The sequence below is a fragment of the Periplaneta americana genome, chromosome 3, assembly GCF_040183065.1.
Source record: "Periplaneta americana isolate PAMFEO1 chromosome 3, P.americana_PAMFEO1_priV1, whole genome shotgun sequence".
NCBI lineage: Eukaryota > Metazoa > Arthropoda > Insecta > Blattodea > Blattidae > Periplaneta > Periplaneta americana.
In genome coordinates, this window is record NC_091119.1 from 110,859,619 (window position 1) to 110,877,526 (window position 17,908).

A 17,908-nucleotide genomic window follows, 5' to 3' on the forward strand; every position below is an offset into this window, starting at 1 on the left:
AGGATTAATAAAAACATATTAATAATAATCACTTTGAGGTAAGGAAATCATGTTGAAGTGTGCAGGGTGAAATTCTGCCCTGTCTGATCAGGATTAATAAAAGCATATTAATAATCATAACTTTGTGGTAAGGAACTCGTGTTGAAGTGTGCAGGGTGAAATTCTGCCCTGTCTGATCAGGATTAATAAAAGCATATTAATAATCATCACCTTTCATAAACGAAATAGAATATGTTCAAAACCAAGCTCTCAGACTCATTACTGGCGGAATCAAAACAACTCCAATAGATTCTATGAGATTCCTCACTAATATTAACAGCATCAAAATGACAATAGAAGAAAAAGCACTGATTCAATATGAAAAACTTATTAGATTACCAGGAAACAATTGGCATTCATACAGTCCTCTCTGTAGATTGAAAACTCAAAAAAGTTTCATATCCATTGTTCAAGAATTAAAACAGAAAGTCAATATCCCGAATTTAAAAGAAAACCTACAAATTAAACAAACCCTTTAACTCTATTAAATATGGAATATAATCTAAATTTAACAGAAGAAATACTGAAATCAGAAGTAAACACTGAAATACTAAAACAATTGTCTTTAGAGACAATTAATATTAGATACCCTCCACAAAACTGGCTTCATTTATACACTGACAGATCCTTGATCTCCAGAGAACAAGGTGCCGGTGCAGGTGTTACGTGCTGTCTCTTCTCACTTTATAGATCTCTTGGGTATGGAACAACAAGTTTTGATGGAGAAATCATTGCAATAAGTGAAAGTCTCAGGAATCTTCTATGCCAGTAAATTTAAAAATGCAGTTATATTGTCAGACTCCAAAGCAGCTATTCTATCAATAGTCTCTAAACACACATCTTCATCTCAAACAGCAGAAATAACTAAAATGCTCTCTCAATTAATATCACTCAATAAAAGAATTGTATTCCAATGGATACCATCCCATTGTGGAATCCTGGGAAACGAGAATGCGGATGCTTTAGCAAAGAAGGGCAGCACTGCTACTTACAGACCTGTTACTAAATCTACGTATTACTCTGTGAAAAGATTTATTAAATCTACATACTTAGAATTCAACAAACAAAATTTGATAACACAATCCCAAGGGAAAAAATGGAATTCTCTGCATCAAAATCCACAGTTAATTCCCGATTTACCACGAAAATCGTCTGTAGCTGCATTTAGATTGGCAACAGGCCATGATTGTTTGGCCAAACACCTGCATAGAATTGGAATATATCAGTCCCCTAACTGTCCATTGTGCAACTCAAACCAAGAAATGGATTCGGAACACCTCAAAATCTGTGCTTCAGTGGCTGGTCATGATAATATCTTTGAAAAATATTGGAGTGCAAGAGGTCAAATGACTTTATTGTCAAACGCCTGGCATTAGAAAACAACAACAATATTAATAATCATAACTTTGTGGTAAGGAACTCATGTTGAAGTGTGCAGGGTGAAATTCTGCCCTGTCTGATCAGGTTTAATAAAAGCATATTAATAATCATAACTTTGTGGTAAGGAACTCGTGTTGAAGTATGCAGGGTGAAATTCTGCCTTGTCTGATCAGGATTAATAAAAGCATATTAATAATCATAACTTTGTGGTAAGGAACTCGTGTTGAAGTGTGCAGGGTGAAATTCTGCCCTGTCTGATCAAGATTAATAAAAGCATATTAATAATCATCACTTTGAGGTAAGGAACTCATGTTGAAGTGTGCAGGGTGAAATTCTGCCCTGTCTGATCAGGGTTAATAAAAGCATATTAATAATCATAACTCTGAGGTAAGGAACTTATGTTGAAGTTTGCAGAGTAAAATTCTGCCCTGTCTGATCAGGATTAATAAAAGCATATTAATAATCATCACTTTGAGGTAAGGAACTCATGTTGAAGTGTGCAGAGTGAAATTCTTACCTGTCTGATCAGGATTAATAAAAGCATATTAATAATCATCACTTTGAGGTAAGGAACTCATGTTGAAGTATGCAGAGTAAAATTCTTACCTGTCTGATCAGGATTAATAAAAGCATATTAATAATCATCACTTTGAGGTAAGGAACTCATGTTGAAGTATGCAGAGTAAAATTCTTACCTGTCTGATCAGGATTAATAAAAGCATATTAATAATCATCACTTTGAGTTAAGGAACTCATGTTGAAGTGTGCAGAGTGAAATTCTGCCCTGTCTGGTCAGGGTTAATAAAAGCATATTAATAATCATAACTCTGAGGTAAGGAACTTATGTTGAAGTGTGCAGAGTGAAATTCTGACCTGTCTGATCAGGATTAATAAAAGCACATTAATAATCATAACTTTGAGGTAAGGAACGTTTGTTGAAGTGTTTGGTGTGAAATTCTGCCATGTCTGATCAGAATTAGTAAAAACACATTAATAATTGCTGTGTAGACATTGTTTTAGAATTATGTAGCAATGGTTAGGTGGCCAGTGTAACAGCATATATTTTGCATTAAGTGTTTAATAAGAACCAACAGCTTTACTGATATCCAGCACACTTTTAGAAGAGACTGGTTGTGGACATGGTCAGGGAGAAGAGACTTTGATGATGGACATAGTCGGGGTAGGACTCCTTCGCACATCTTGTCCTCGACATATTTGTTTGAACTCTTTATACCAGAGCAAGTTTCCCGTTATTCTCCATTGTACTGTAATCTTGTTGGAATATCTGTACAACCATTAGCATAGGGTTACAGAATTCCTGGATTTCGCAGAGCATAGGTTGGGAACCACGTTGCAGAAAATTGTCATTTTGAAGGAACATTATATCATCGTATTCGACTCTTTTTAATGAAAAATGTTGACGTTTCCAACATCTGTGTATTGTTATAAATTACTTGACATGACACATTTATTATCTTACAAGGTTTATTGAATTTTTCTGCACTCTTTATATCATATGATACACATTAATATAATAATAATAATAATAATAATAATAATAATAATAGTCTTCATCATTATCTTCCATTTATTTCAACATTATAATTCAAACAATTTTTCTGTCTCAGCTTCATAAGACTTTTCAATTTTTCTTGATTTTTTTTTTTTCCGAGGTTTATAGTGTAGAGTGATTTTCGAAATGTATCAGATCCATATAGTTTAAATACCGGTAATTATACAATTTTCTAATTAAATTTAATGCTGCTATATGTAGTTATTTTCGTATTTTTCGTCCACCCTAAAAAATTAGACTGAATAGACTCTTCTTTTCTCAAATTTGTGATGATTATGAATCGAGATAGGCATATACGCCTACAGGTAGCATCTATTGAAAAGAATAAGAGGCCAGCTGTAAACATAGAACAAACACAAGACATGGAACTAATTCTCAGTCCCTGTGGAAGGAAGATAAATATTCACACTCCTGCCATAGATCCTAATTCATTTCTCTTCCATTTGCAACTAGAAACACTACTGCTTAAGCCACAATATAAACACAATATTCATATCTGTGAAGTGATCGAAAAGCAAGAAATCTTGATAGTTTGCTGCACTATTTTCACGTGAGAACCACTATAAACCGATCCCATCACATGCACATTTGGCACTTACCTCGTAATAACAGAAACTCCTACAGTATTTTTATGTTTTGCATTTACAGCAATTAACAATAAAGAGGTCTGCAGTACAAAAATGTATCTTACTACAACCTCAGATAGTGAAAAACAATGTCTCCTTTGTTGCTCAATTGGCAGGGCACTGGCTTATGATGACTGCGGACCCGGGTTCGAATCCTGATGATGTCAGAGTTATATTTATGGTAGACAAAGCTTGGTTTCTGAAGGTTTATCTCGAGGTTCTCTCTGTTCTCTTCATCATTTCACCGTCATTCTCCATTTTATTATTCATTATTATCATTACAGTGGCATTAACCAAATGTTGTAGACGTGATATAATATTGTGATTGGTATACTATGGATCAGTCTGAGAGGGCATAGTATGCTTTTAAAGGAATGAAAGGAATGGGACTTCATCGGAACCTTAAGCCTACATGGCTGAATCGACAGACGACACCACACAGTTGAGTCACAATATCTACAAGAAAAGCGATCTTTCTAACTTCAATAAATATTTCTAAGTAAAGGAGTGCTAAAACACAATAATTTCATGCAAGGCTGCCGTGTTAACTTTTGGGCTTCTCTTTCGTACAAAGGAGGATGCAAAAATAAACCCACAAAAGAGATTTCTACGCGATCATATTTTGTTTGAGTATCAGTGCTATGAAGTGGCAACATTCTCAAATGAATCATTGCTCGGTAATTGACTTTTGTAATGCTTCATGCCGAGATTGTCAGAACTAGACTGTCACTGACAATGTATTGGTAAAATTAGTCACTTTGTTGTTGTGTTCACATTTGTGATTGAAGTGACATTACTTTATTTATTCCTCAGTACCAGTGCAACAAACCTTGCACAAGGAACAACGCTGGCTGCAAGGAGAACCACAAGTGCATGAAGCAGTGCTATGAAGAATGTGGGGATTGTCAAGTGCCAGTGATACGCAACCTTCCTTACTGTGAGCATACAGGCCGTATGAAGTGCTCCCAGGATCTGGAGACGTATCTGTGCAAGAAAAGTTGTACCAAAACACTTCCGTGTGGTCATCCATGCCCCAATGTCTGTTCTGCCAAGTGTGGCAATTGCCAAGTCAGGGTAAGTGCATTAACAACTTTTGTTTCCTAATATCTTTGCAATCATTTGAATACATTTATTGTATGGTACATAACACGGCAATACTGAGTGATTCACGAAAATTGTCCACACTTATAATGCTTATTGTTGGGATCGTGTTTATGTAAACATGGATCCGATTCTTAGTAATTAGAGCACTGCAACAATATTTTGAATCTTAAAAAAATTAATGTCACACAGATGACACATACTTGTACTCTCTTATACAATAATATAAAGAGGAAGTATTGCCTTGCTACAAAAAAATCGATTGCGATATTTTCGCGGAAATACACATATTTTCATTTCTGGTGTCTGAGGAGTGTTTGTCAGACTTTTCTTAGTCAGATGACGTCTCAAAATACTTTGCAACCCCTCTGTAAAAACACTTTTTTTTCGCCATGTACGTCATAGAATTGTGTGGACTAGGCAATCATGGAATAGCTGCTGAACGAGGAAAATATCTTTAAATGTATTGAGGTTTTTGCTTTTGAAAGAGATTATAGATATAATGATGACGACGACATTGAAAATAAGTATTGTATATTACATACAGTGCCATATTTACACATGGGCCAAGGCCCAGGGTGGCAAATTCTTATGACTGGCAAAATTTTGAAAAGAAAAAATTGAGCTAAAAGAAATTTGCACATGATAGCAGAAATTTTTATTTGTGACAGGGACATTTTAGGTACTATTGTATTCTATTGTTTATGGTGATAAGTATAGGTTAAATGTTTAGTGTTACTATTCTGAATTTTAGACATACTGCAACCGGCATGACAATTAAGAATAATCTTCCTACTCTGATTTCAAGGTTAGTCACCCGTACTTCAATGTGTTTCACTTGTGATATTTTCCTACATCGCAGATATCTTGCTTTAGGTAATAGCATATTATGTTACATTGTTGTCACTTACCACTTTTTTACAGTTTGACTACGATTTGCATAAGTTGGTTGGTGGGAAGCAGAAAACTTTTTTGGGCCGATTACTTATACACACTTACATCATGAACCACTGGAGCAAAATTTTGAAAACTTTGTTCAGTGTTAGATGGAGTCATATTTATCACCTGAAATGCTAGTGATAGCCTTGTTTCATATTTCTTTTAAAAAAAAAAAAAAAGCTCCTCTAAAGCTATTGACAGTTTTAAAACACTTTCACATTACAGGTAATTAATTTTATTATACTTCTTATTGATTTGGCAAAGGTAAAGGTATCCAGGTATCCATATTATATTTCATGGAGGCAGAGTAGCAGGTCAGGGCTCCCACTTTTTCTAGAATATCAGCATTAGTAGCAGTGGAATTGTCAGCCCTATGTGCTTTCCGCCTTCACCCTCAAGGAAATACTCTTGGTACTCATTTCTGTTGAAGACTAAGTGAAACCCAGGCCCATAATGTAGCCGGAAGGATTAGGTCAATAGAGAAAATCCATGACCCCATCAGATATCGAATCCACGACCTTCCAGGTTGCAGTGCAACATCTTAACAGTTATGCTACCGTGCTCCTCCCTTATTGATTTCATGATGGTAAATAATAATTATAAAAGATGGTGTTGCATTATGTTCATATTGAAAATCTCATTGCAATTAGTTCATGCAGAGTAAATTAATTGGTGTGAGGTGGAAGTGGCTTATAAATCACGTTTGGCATAGTAGAGAAACCTTTCATTGTGTGAGAAGCCTTAACTTAATGCCTTTTTTGCGTTAGTGCACTCACATGTAGTTCCTGGTTAATGATTTGTTTGAACCTGTGGTACTGCAGGTGGTAAAACGAGTTTCTAAATGTGGCCACATGATGGAAGTGAAATGTTGTGAAGATCCAGATCCAGAACTATGCAAGAGCCCATGCAACCGGCTGCTATCCTGTGGCCACAAATGCACAACTGTGTGCTGTGCCCCATGCATCACAAAATGTCTGCATCCAATCCACAGCCCTATAAGACCTGTATGTGGCCACTCTGTGTTCATCCCCTGCCATTGGCGGCATAATGGTGAGTAGCATACTTTGCTGCATGCATATACTTTACTCTGCTTATAACTACTAAATGCCACCAGTGTAGCTCAGGCGGCTGGCATGTTTGCCTGCTGATCCGAGCTGTGATTGGGTTCTTTCGAGATTTTCCTCAACTCTAAGACGAATGTTAGATAATCAGTAGGGAATCCTCGGCCTCATCTCACCAAATACCATCTCACTATCACCAATTCCATCGACACTGAATGACCTAATAGTAGATACAGCATCGTTAAATAACAAACTAAAAATCTACTAAAGGAATGCAGTTTAAATCTCGCCAAATTAGTAGTGTGTAAATTAAATCATCAGTACGAAATGCCACAAAATCACTTAAATTAAAACCATTTAAAGCAGCTTCAGTACACTAACTTGTTCCTAGAGATAAGGGTAGTAGATTAAATTTTTGTCACTGCATTTTGCGACCAGTTGAAGACAATGAGTCTGTGCGTGCTGATGAAGATCATATTCAGTATCTGCTGTAAAAATAAGCTTAGCTTTCTTAAATATAAACCTTTGATATGCATGGGTAAGTCACTCTTATAAATGGCCTTGCCTAACACTGCTTGTAGGTGAGTGACTAGTGTGAAAACTGGCACATGAAAGATTATCTCACTGTAGAATGAGTGAGGGTGATCTGATACCAGTAACAGTACTTTAAAGAAATATGTTAATAATTCACACATTCTTAAATCACATTAGATGGAATTTGGTGTACACACTATTTATAAGTAGTACAATAACTACAAAATTTCAGACTTCTACCTTTATTTGTTTAGAAAAGTGAAACTTTACTTCAGTGTTTAAATATTTAAAAAAGGTTTAAAATCGGCATTGACTCAGGATAGGCTTTTAGTTGTAGAAAAGGAGTAATGTTAAAATTTGAGAATTACTAATTGCTGCTGACAAATAAGGAAATAAGAATGCACGAAAAGTACAATTTGAACTTTTTGGGCATGTTATTTTTTATACATTACGAGTATTATTTAATTGAAATGAAAATTTTATAAAGTGGAATATATTAATCCCGCGATCTTTTTATGAAATATTTTCACTTCTTCAAAGCATGTGCATCACCACACTGCCATATGTTAGTCCTAGAAGAACTGTTACAGCCTGAAAAAGGGATTTTCATGTCATCTTTTCATGGGACAACCCAGTGAGCATTTCTGCAAAGTATATGCAAGTCATAAACACACACACACCACTAATTGGTCTCCATGAGTTAGTTTAAGAATCTAATAGTGCTTTTATCTGTACTTGAAAACTGCATTGACAGGGATGGCAAAATATTTTCTGATATCAAGTGATAAGTAATTATTATAAGTAAATATAAAAATGTTTCAGAGTGTATATTTAATAGAGTGAAAATTAGGCGCATTTCCCAATAGGACTCATTATTAAATATCATGGAATTTTTAATTTTTTGTAACATTTTATTTACATTGTTAATGCCTCAGCCCTGAGTCCCGATTCAGATGAGCTTCTGTCTCGGTGTGAGATGCCATGTGGTGCCCTCCTGAGCTGCGAGCACAGGTGTGCTGGAACATGTGGAGAGTGCTTGCAAGGACGCATACACAAGTCGTGCAAGGAGAAGTGTGGCAAAACTCTCATCTGTGGGCATAGGTGAGTCACTGAATAGACTGGAGATGAAAATGATAAAATTCCAGCTGATATCTCCCTTAATTCTTCAGTTTAAAGTATACTACTGCTGCTGCTGCTTCTAGAACTATAACATCTACAACTATTACTGTTAATACTGCTAATTTTATTACTATCCCATTACTAGTACTGTTGGCAGTACTTTCACTACTGCTGTAACCCAGAGAGATAGAGAGGAAGACATTGAGACACATTATGCTTCCCCCTCCCCAGAGTTAGACTTTCTCTTGTTCTGTCAGAGCTTCTAATCTACGAAGAGGTAACTAAAATAATACATGTTCTTTTTCTTTCGTCCTTGACTGAATTCAGTATGCATCCTCAACTGTGGCTGGCTTCCCTCTGCATCACACGAATGTGTTCCGTGGCTGCTCGTCTTATTGTGTGCAAACGTGAAAGGAAAAAAGAAGCATTCTTCTTTGTATATTAATATAATTAGGTGCAGTGTAGTCTGTATTAATTATTAGTTTATTTGAATATTGATAGTGAAGCACATACTTTTTTGTATGAAATTAAGTGAAGGTTACATCATGATTTTGACAATGAGATCCACTGTTGAACAAGAATCTTTTAATTCTTATGCTTTTATTAAGAGATCTAAATGGAGGAATGTCGCCCAGAAATTCGATAGAAAATTCCCGAATTTTACATCTTCCACTAAGAAAGTAATATATAGATCAGTGACGAAATTTAAAACAACTGGACCTATTTTAATTTAAAAAAAATTATAGTGTATATTTTAAACTAGGAGAAATTAGATGAAATGGGGGTGTCAAAAACATAAGCTCATAATGCAGTATTAAAACTTATTCATTTTAAAGACATAAAATTCCTGTAGTGTACAAACTAGCACAACCAGACCTTGAACAAAGAATTAATTTTGTAGATTTCATTAGTTCGTTCATGATGAATTAGTCGAGTCTTGGTTTAATTTTATTGGATACATTTACAGCCAAAATAGTCGTCGTTGGAATGCTGACAATCCATGTCAGCAGTTTTGATTCTCTTTCTATTAAAATAGGAACATGGTTTGCAATCACTGAACATCGGATTATTTATTTGGCCGATTTTTTTAATGATACGATAAATTCTGAAGATATTTAATGTTAATATTGAACCTGTTGTTTAGACAAGCCAGACATAACGAGCCCAACAGAATAAACAAGCGACATCTCTGGTCATACCTGTTTCTCTTGATGATGGAATCTGTGTGGATGCAAATTCGAAACTTTGGAGGTATCAAGTTCCAGGATGTAGTGTATATCCGGAAGTCTATTTCTGATCATATTCACCATGAAAACCAAACGCATATTAATTAACTGTTGTTTATCAGTGCTATCATATGCAGTTTTATAATTCACAGATAGATAGGTAGGTAGATACCGATAGATAGGTAGATACAGATAGATAGATACTGATAGATAGATACCAATTGATAGATAGATAGATAGATACCGATGGATGGACGGACAGACGGACGGACGGACCAGTAGCTAGGTAGATAGATAGGTAGGTAGGTAGGTAGGTAGGTAGATAGATAGATTCTCCAAGTCATGCAGTGATTAGGAAGAATATGCTGCCTCAGCTGAAGCAGGCGCTCTTCCCAATTAAATCAGTCCTGTAACCACAGCAACAAAAAGCAGACTGATCACTGAGGACGACTTCTGACATACTTTGGGTGCTAATTGTGATATTGGAAACTGCTTTTGCAGTGCTGCTGTATACCTTGTAGGTACCTTCAAGTGCAAAAAACGTGCCAGAAAATCAGATCGATACATTTATCCTGCTCTTTGATTCTTGATCTTCCAATACTACCAGCCTTATGAATGGCACATGTGTTTTACCTGAGCTCACACTTATAAGTGTTAGTTACTCAGCCTATACATTAGTTTAACGTCATTATAGTTTCATCATGGTGAACATATTGTCGCCTGAATGCAAGAACTAGGTAACTTGATTTTTCATATTTTGTGACATCGCATATTTACTTATTTATTGCACTAAGGAATATGTCTCGTTTTCTTTTACCTATTTGTTATATTGGAAAATAGATGTCGCTGGTATCGTTAGATCAGTTATCTAGATCCTGGATTACAATTTGTGCGATTTTTGCTATGCTATAGAAGAGGTAACTAAAAACCGCAAATTTCGAATTACCTAGTTCTTGTATTCAGGCGACGATATTATGAATGGCCACATTGTAATTTCCTTATGAACATTATATTTATGGTTAAGTTTGCATTGCAAATGAAAGTTTAAAGATGTGCCGTAAAGTGGGGTGACTTTGAACACTGAGGTGACTTTGAATAGTAATGTAGCACCTTTCTAAATTAAATGCTGTACCCTATTGCGAAAAAAACTGAACTAGTTTATTGACACTTAAACAGTTTTTTCGCAATTGGGTACAGCATTTAATTTAGAAAGGCACTAAATTACTGTTCAAAGTCACCCCACTTTACGGTGCCATAGGAAGGAGTAAAAAGCAACACTTTTTATAGTCTCTGTATTAAAATTCCTTAACTTAGAAATAATTGACTTAATTTCTTTTCCATTTTATGTTCAACATTATCTGCAGTGAGTTTAAGAGTTTATGATTTTTTAAATTAAAAACAATATGTACTTAATTCTTTTCAAAAAGTTGTGTCCCCTTTTACCCCCACAGTTTGGAGGAATAGGCACAGCACATATTGTTCCCTGCTGTTTTTCTTCTGTAGGGTAAAAAGAAACAATATAACAAGTTTCTTTCTAATATAAAAACGTATCAAGATGTATTTTGTTTGTAAATTTTATTTCTAAGCTTATGTTAACACATTACAAATGAATTGAAAAGAAAATTAAAACTGAAACTAAAGGCTATTATAAACTTGTTGAAATAAAAAAAACTCAAAACTTGAATATAGCATATTACTGTCATTTGACCGTCATGCGGATTAGCTCACCGCATGATCTCTAAAGAGCTCCCCTTTTTAGGAGGCCATAGCCCTTCACGGGAAATCCATTCATTCATTCATTCATTCATTCATTCATTCATTCATTCATTCATTCATTCATTCACTGTCATTTGTTAATAATTACATTGAACTTCATGGGGTCTTTTCGAAGGAGATGCAAACGATGCAAGCTTCCTATAACCCAGTCTTCCTTGATAATACAACAGGCTTCGGTTTCTAACCATTCAAATGTTGATTCAGAATTGATTTTGGTTTTAATGAATTTAACAGATGATACTCCATAATTTTTTTTTTCTTCATCATCATAAATATGAACTACAGGCATTTCTTGAAGAAGTTGTATGACTTTCGTTGGAGTCCACCACAATCTTTGAAGGTTTTCTCTTTCTGCAGTGACTTAAACCATTTCTTACCACATAGGCCCCCCTTGTTTTTCTCTTCGACAACTTCAAATAGCGTACAAGTTGTTTGTTTAGATGAACTCATCCTCATTTATCATTTAATTTTTAAGATTAGAGGCTTAGTGAGAATTTTTTATGTTTCAGCTGCAATGTTCCTTGTGCAGAAAGCTGTCCTCCTTGCAATCGAAAATGCACATACAGGTGCAAGCATTCCAGATGTTCCCGCCAGTGTGGACAGCCCTGCATTCCATGCAAAGTAAGTTCCAGGGTTTGTCTCACAAATTTGCATATAATAAATATAGTATGTATAGTAATTGAGGATCGTTTTTGCAAAACTTGCTAACTGAAAAAACTAAATTTTACAGGAGAGACAAAAAAACTGAATGGAGACAAGTAGGTAGAAGTGCAACCATCACACTTTGACACACTATAATGAAGAGAAATAATTCAATTTTACCAAGATAAATTTAACATCGTGTAGAGGCGTGCTTTATGTTAACGAATCCACCAAAGTCTCAATTTTGCAGTTAGCAAGTTTTGCAAAAACGGTCCTCAATTACTCCTTACACTGTTCTGCTTGCGGAAATCACTTTAAAGTAATATAAATGTTACAATATATTAGTAGTTTACGATAAAACAAATCCTCCCTTTCTCTTTCTGAATCTTTTAACATTCCTCCAGTGGTGTTCACCCATACGTAAAAAATGTTTTTACAACTGAACAGAAATTCATCTCTACAAAAGAAGGCTTTCCAGATCCTCCATACCTGTTCACCATTGCACTCGTGATGGAAAGTGGAACTATTGTGTATATTGTGGCCTTGGTTTGACAAGGTCCTAACTACTTTTTCCATACTTTTGAGATACAGAGCTTCAAAGTTTAAATTCATTTTTTTATACTTGTGAAATGTTACATATAGCATCTTAAAGCACTGAACTTACAATTACATACTTTCATAGCCTAATTTGACCACTTATTCATTTCATTTAGAATATTTAATTTTGCAGTTAGAACTATGTCCTTCCGTAATGAATTTTCAGGGTGAGACAAGGTTCTAAGTGCTGACAGAACTTTGTCAAACTATTTTTATTCATTACTTAAAACATTTGTCTATTATTCGGTACATAAAACATTAACTTAAACTTGTAAAAAAATTGTTCTCTTTTAACTTATAATTGGATAACAATTGACGTTTAATAAATTACAGAAATTAAAATTATATTTTGTGAAAACAATCAGATCTCTGTTATATCACTCTTCACAAAAGGTCAGTTTCATTTGATGTTATATGTGGAGGATGTCTGCTTTGGATATTGCATTTCCCTGATTGCAGATTAGACATTACTTTGCGTACCTTCTTTTTGGTGTATTTTCTTCGTTCTTTCTGAAATTAATAGTTACATATATATTTTTTGTTGTTATAATTTCAATGTCGCTTGTATTATTTAAATGTATTTATATATTATATATGTTGTTTATATTATATTATATTTTTTATTTAAGAAAGTCTAGGATTACAGAGAATTGAATGGGTTACATCAGCTCCTTGTTTATGCAGATAACGTGTCTATGTTAGGAGAAAATGCACACATGATTAGGGAAAACACGCAAATTTTACTTGAAGCAAGTAAAGAGGTTTGGAAGTAAATCCTGAAAAGACGAAGTATATGGTTATGTCTCGTGACCAGAATATTGTACGAAATGGAAATATAAAAATTGGAAATTTATCCTTTGAAGAGGTGGAAAAATGGAAATATCTTGAAGCAACAGTAACAAATATAAATGATACTCGAGAGGAAATTAAACGCAGAATGAATAGTAAAATGCGTGTTATTATTCGGTTGAGAAGCTTTTGTCATCCAGTCTGCTCTCAAAAAGCTGAAAATTAGAATTTATCAAACAATAATTATATTACTGGTTGTTCTGTATGGTTATGAAACTTGGATGCTCACTTTGAGAAAGGAATAGAGGTTAATGGTGTTTGAGAATAAGGTGCTTAGGAAAATATTTGGGGCTAAGAGGGATTAAGTTACAGGAGACTGGAGAAAGTTACAGAATGCAGAACCGCATGCATTTTATTCTTCACCTGACATAATTAGGAACATTAAATCCAGACGTTTGAGATGGGCAGGGCATATAGCACGTATGAGCGAATTCAGAAATGCATATAGAGTGTTAGCTGAGAGGCCGGAGGGAATAAGACCTTTGGGGAGACCAAGATGTAGATGGGAGGATAATATTAAAATGGATTTGAGAGAGGTGAGATATGATGGTAGGGACGGTATTAATCTTGCTCAGGATAGGCACTGAAGGCTGGCTTATAAACAGAAAACAACTGCTGCATTCCCTATGAATCAATAAAGCGAATAAAAAAGAAGAAAATGAATGAAAATTATACTAAGTTCATAACTGAAAATTGTAAATTTAAGGAACTTTTGGAGAAACCTAATCAAATTCCTGAAGTGCCTCTTAAAATTGCTGTTGCCATGTTTCGACTTTTTACTGCACATAAATTCCAAAGAATTGGTATATTTTCACCACCACATTACCCCCATGCCCTAAACATGAAGAAATGGATGTAGAACATCTGAAGAATTGCGCAGCACTCCAGAATTTTTAAGATATCACCTCCAAATATTGGGAAGCAAGAAAGATAACTTCACAGTTAACTCTTCAGCATTAGATACATACATACTCTTTGTATATCAGTCTGCTGACTGTTTATAGACTCTTGGATACCTGAGTTTAAACCAGTTTCATACTTTACTCAAATTTTAACGATCTTTTATAACAAGTAAAAAACAGCTACAGAGATACTTGCCTACTGAGTAGGTACCTGTAAATTTTTCCTGGATATATCATTCAGACACAAGAGTTCTTTAACGTGCCATCAATCTTCAACATCACACTCCAGTTTTTCATTCATTTCAGTGGTAGCATTCCATTTCTCTTTGTCGGTTTTAACCTGTGAACCAGTGGTCTAATGGCGAGCATGATAGACTCTAGATCAGTGGTCGTCAGCACTCACTGAAATGTGCAAAGGGTAAGCGGAGCACCCCATGGTGCAGCAGGTAGAGGTAGAGGGGATACCCGCTAACAGCTACGAGTGCACCGTGGTGCACTGTATTCTCCACGGGTAAGAGACGCTACCCCCAGGGTGCTCTCTGCTGACAACCGCTGCTCTAGATCATCACAAACAACTTCACCCTGAAGTAGTACCCACAGTGTATTGTAATAGATTGCTCAGGTTGTAGCATTTGGCATGAAACCACTTCTCTCATTACCATCTCATATCCAGTAATTCATGGTTAGGTCCGTGCTTTTAAAGTATTGTATCGTATAATTTTATTAACGTTTATTCATCACAGAATTAGATTCACTGGAGAGAAAACAACACTTGCTCTACCTTGCAGGAGCCATGTGACTGGGCGTGCAGTCATCGTCGCTGCAAGAAGCTGTGCCATGAACTGTGTGATAGAGAACCATGCAATGAACCTTGCAGCAAGTTGCTTCCATGCCAACATCCATGCATTGGATTCTGTGGGGAACCATGTCCCCCTCTATGCAGAATTTGTAATGCAGACGAAGTTACTGCAGTTTTCTTTGGTACTGAGGACGAGCCTGATGCCAGGTATGTCTTATACAACTCTTTATTTAACATTCCTTTTAAGCAAAGAGACTGTTCAGAGATGATAAGATTATAATAAAATTGTGAATTAGTAATTGTATTTTAAACATTGTGTGTCGTTTTAAGGTTTCTGCACTGTGTTATGGAAATGGAAATATTCAGGTTTTACTTTATATAATATTCCAACTTGTTGGCTCCATTATCAGGGAAGACTAAATAAAGGGAAGTCTATCCATTGGATCCGATAATAGACTGTACATCTGAATAGCTTTTGGTAGTGATAGAGACTTCAGAAACTTTATCACTGACCGCACTTCACGCTCGGTGGGAGCTGGAAAAGGAACATCCGTCTTCAACCAATGCAACGAAGCTCCTGAGACCAATCGGGAAGTTCCGCTAGCGCATGCGCCATACCAGGACATTACTCTATCACATACACGCAGTCGTTTCGAGCAACATATGGTTTGCTAGCTGTGGGACGAGTGAGAAAGTTACTTTATGGACGCGCCTCGTAGTTGCTGAGTAGTAGAAAGAATGCAGCTACTGCTCTTTTGCAGTTCCCACGTTACCATTCAGTTGTTATGTAGTCGTGAAGCAGTGTGCATCAGGCATTTTCCGTGAAAGAGTATGACAAAAAACAGTCATAGTCCATGCAGCGTGTATTTGAGGATTGTTTTAGTGTTCCACATAATGATCTGGTTCCTTGCGCTCACGTCATTGGAACATAAATAAAAACTTGGAGGAAATGGGCTCTACATTGAAGAAGACAGTTGGTAGTGTAAAACGTGTAAATATGCCAGAGTGGAAGTATAGCTAGCCATTCACCACGTATGTGACTTGATATTTCTGATGACAACGTGCAGGGGATTTTACACAAGAATCTCCACTATAATACATACAGAATTCAGATAGTGCATGCAATGAATGATAGCGACCACGCAAACTGATTTCCTTACTATCAACCGAACATGATAAATGTTGTTTTGGAGAAGTGGAAATCCTGAGAGACTCCATGAAAAGCTATTCCACAGCATCAAAGTAACAGCTATGTCATCTTATCCCTTGGAGTTACAGGACCTTATTTCTTCAAAGACGATTATGGTAATGCTGTTACAGTGAATTCACTGTGCTATATTAACATGTTAGAAAACTTGTTTGTGCCTGAACTAGCTCATAATCCTGTTAATGAGAGATAATTTCCAACATAGTGGTTCTATGAGGTGTACTTCAAGGGTTTGCATGAATTTTGTGAGGAATTTGTTTCTTAATAATGTAAAATCGAAGACAGGGAATATTCTGTAGTCCATCAGATCATCATATCTGTCTGTGTGCGATTAATTCCTGTATGGATATTTGAAAGAACACGTCTTCCAACTATCACCACCATCATGCAACTTCCAGGATCTGAAGAATGAATCTGGGAAAAGGTGGCTTCAATTTTCGTGACCAAGCTGCACAATGTGTTGGATAACCTACACAAAAGACAGACATTATGTGTGAAAAGAAATGGAAACAATCTTCGTGACGTTATTTTTAAATACTTTTAAGGATATTTTTTTCGTGTAGCACATGCTAAATCAAAGTTATAGATTTTCAATACTTAACAGCGTTTTCATAATGACACAATTTACTGCTACACCTTGTACGTATGACTAAAAATTAATAGATCTTAATTTTAAAAAATAACGCAGAATGATGATTTAATCAAAAGCGATTTTTTTGTAACTATTTCTTAAATAAGGTAATGTGATTAATGAAATTAAATATGTTGGACAATAATAATAATAATAATAATAATAATATTGTTATTATTATTAGTAGTACCGGTAGTAGTAGTAGTAGTAGTAGTAGTAGTAGTAGTAGTAGTGTGTGTTCAGTTCAAAGTGTGTCAGTGCTCACTGTATGCCGTCATGTGGCTAGTCGTTGAGCCTAGAGAATTCAATCTTCCTACACTTCCGCAGAGGCATATTATGTATGTGCCAGAGAAGTTGCCTAGCAAGTACGGCGTTCGTTCTGAAGAGTACTTACCGATATGTATGGTAACATCTGTAGTGGCAGGAATGTGAACTGTTTGGAAACACGTACTGAGGTGAATTTTTTTTCTTACTGTCGGGATATGGGGAGAGGGTTAAGATGATTACTTACGTACAATATTTGTTGACATTAACTTCGACAGTCAACATGGACACGGAGCATTTGATTTGTATTGTGGAATGTTGCCATATGCAACCGATGATAACAAATACCCTGCGTACGACTTGCCCGCGCAAAACACAGTTCGAAAGAGGTTATGGTAGCACACAGACTTTACAGACCGCCATCTGTTGCTACGACATTCAAGTTATACTGTACACGTTCTCAAGTTCAGATTGAACGTCTTGATTAATAGGCAACTTCTCTGACATAAAAGCTGAAACTCGCTTCAAATCGCTGACTCACAACAGTGACATCATGACACACTTTGAAATGAACACCCAGTAGTAGGTGTATCAAACAAGGCCCACCTTAAGTTTGGGACCATCTATGTTTTTAATGGTTGAA

General features: G+C 35.7%; 1 protein-coding gene across 3 annotated transcripts in view; it reads left to right on the forward strand.

The window, feature by feature from the left end:
• The window catches only part of LOC138696380 (NFX1-type zinc finger-containing protein 1-like), an 84,591-nt gene that overhangs the window by 44,858 nt on the left and 21,825 nt on the right, over positions 1-17,908 (forward strand). For all 3 annotated transcript variants that reach the window (XM_069821269.1, XM_069821267.1, XM_069821268.1), the window contains 5 exons: positions 4,432-4,692; positions 6,480-6,708; positions 8,189-8,354; positions 11,884-11,995; positions 15,153-15,370. In XM_069821269.1, coding sequence (XP_069677370.1) covers positions 4,432-4,692; positions 6,480-6,708; positions 8,189-8,354; positions 11,884-11,995; positions 15,153-15,370 — 986 coding nt within the window. The remainder of the gene's footprint in view (positions 1-4,431; positions 4,693-6,479; positions 6,709-8,188; positions 8,355-11,883; positions 11,996-15,152; positions 15,371-17,908) is intronic.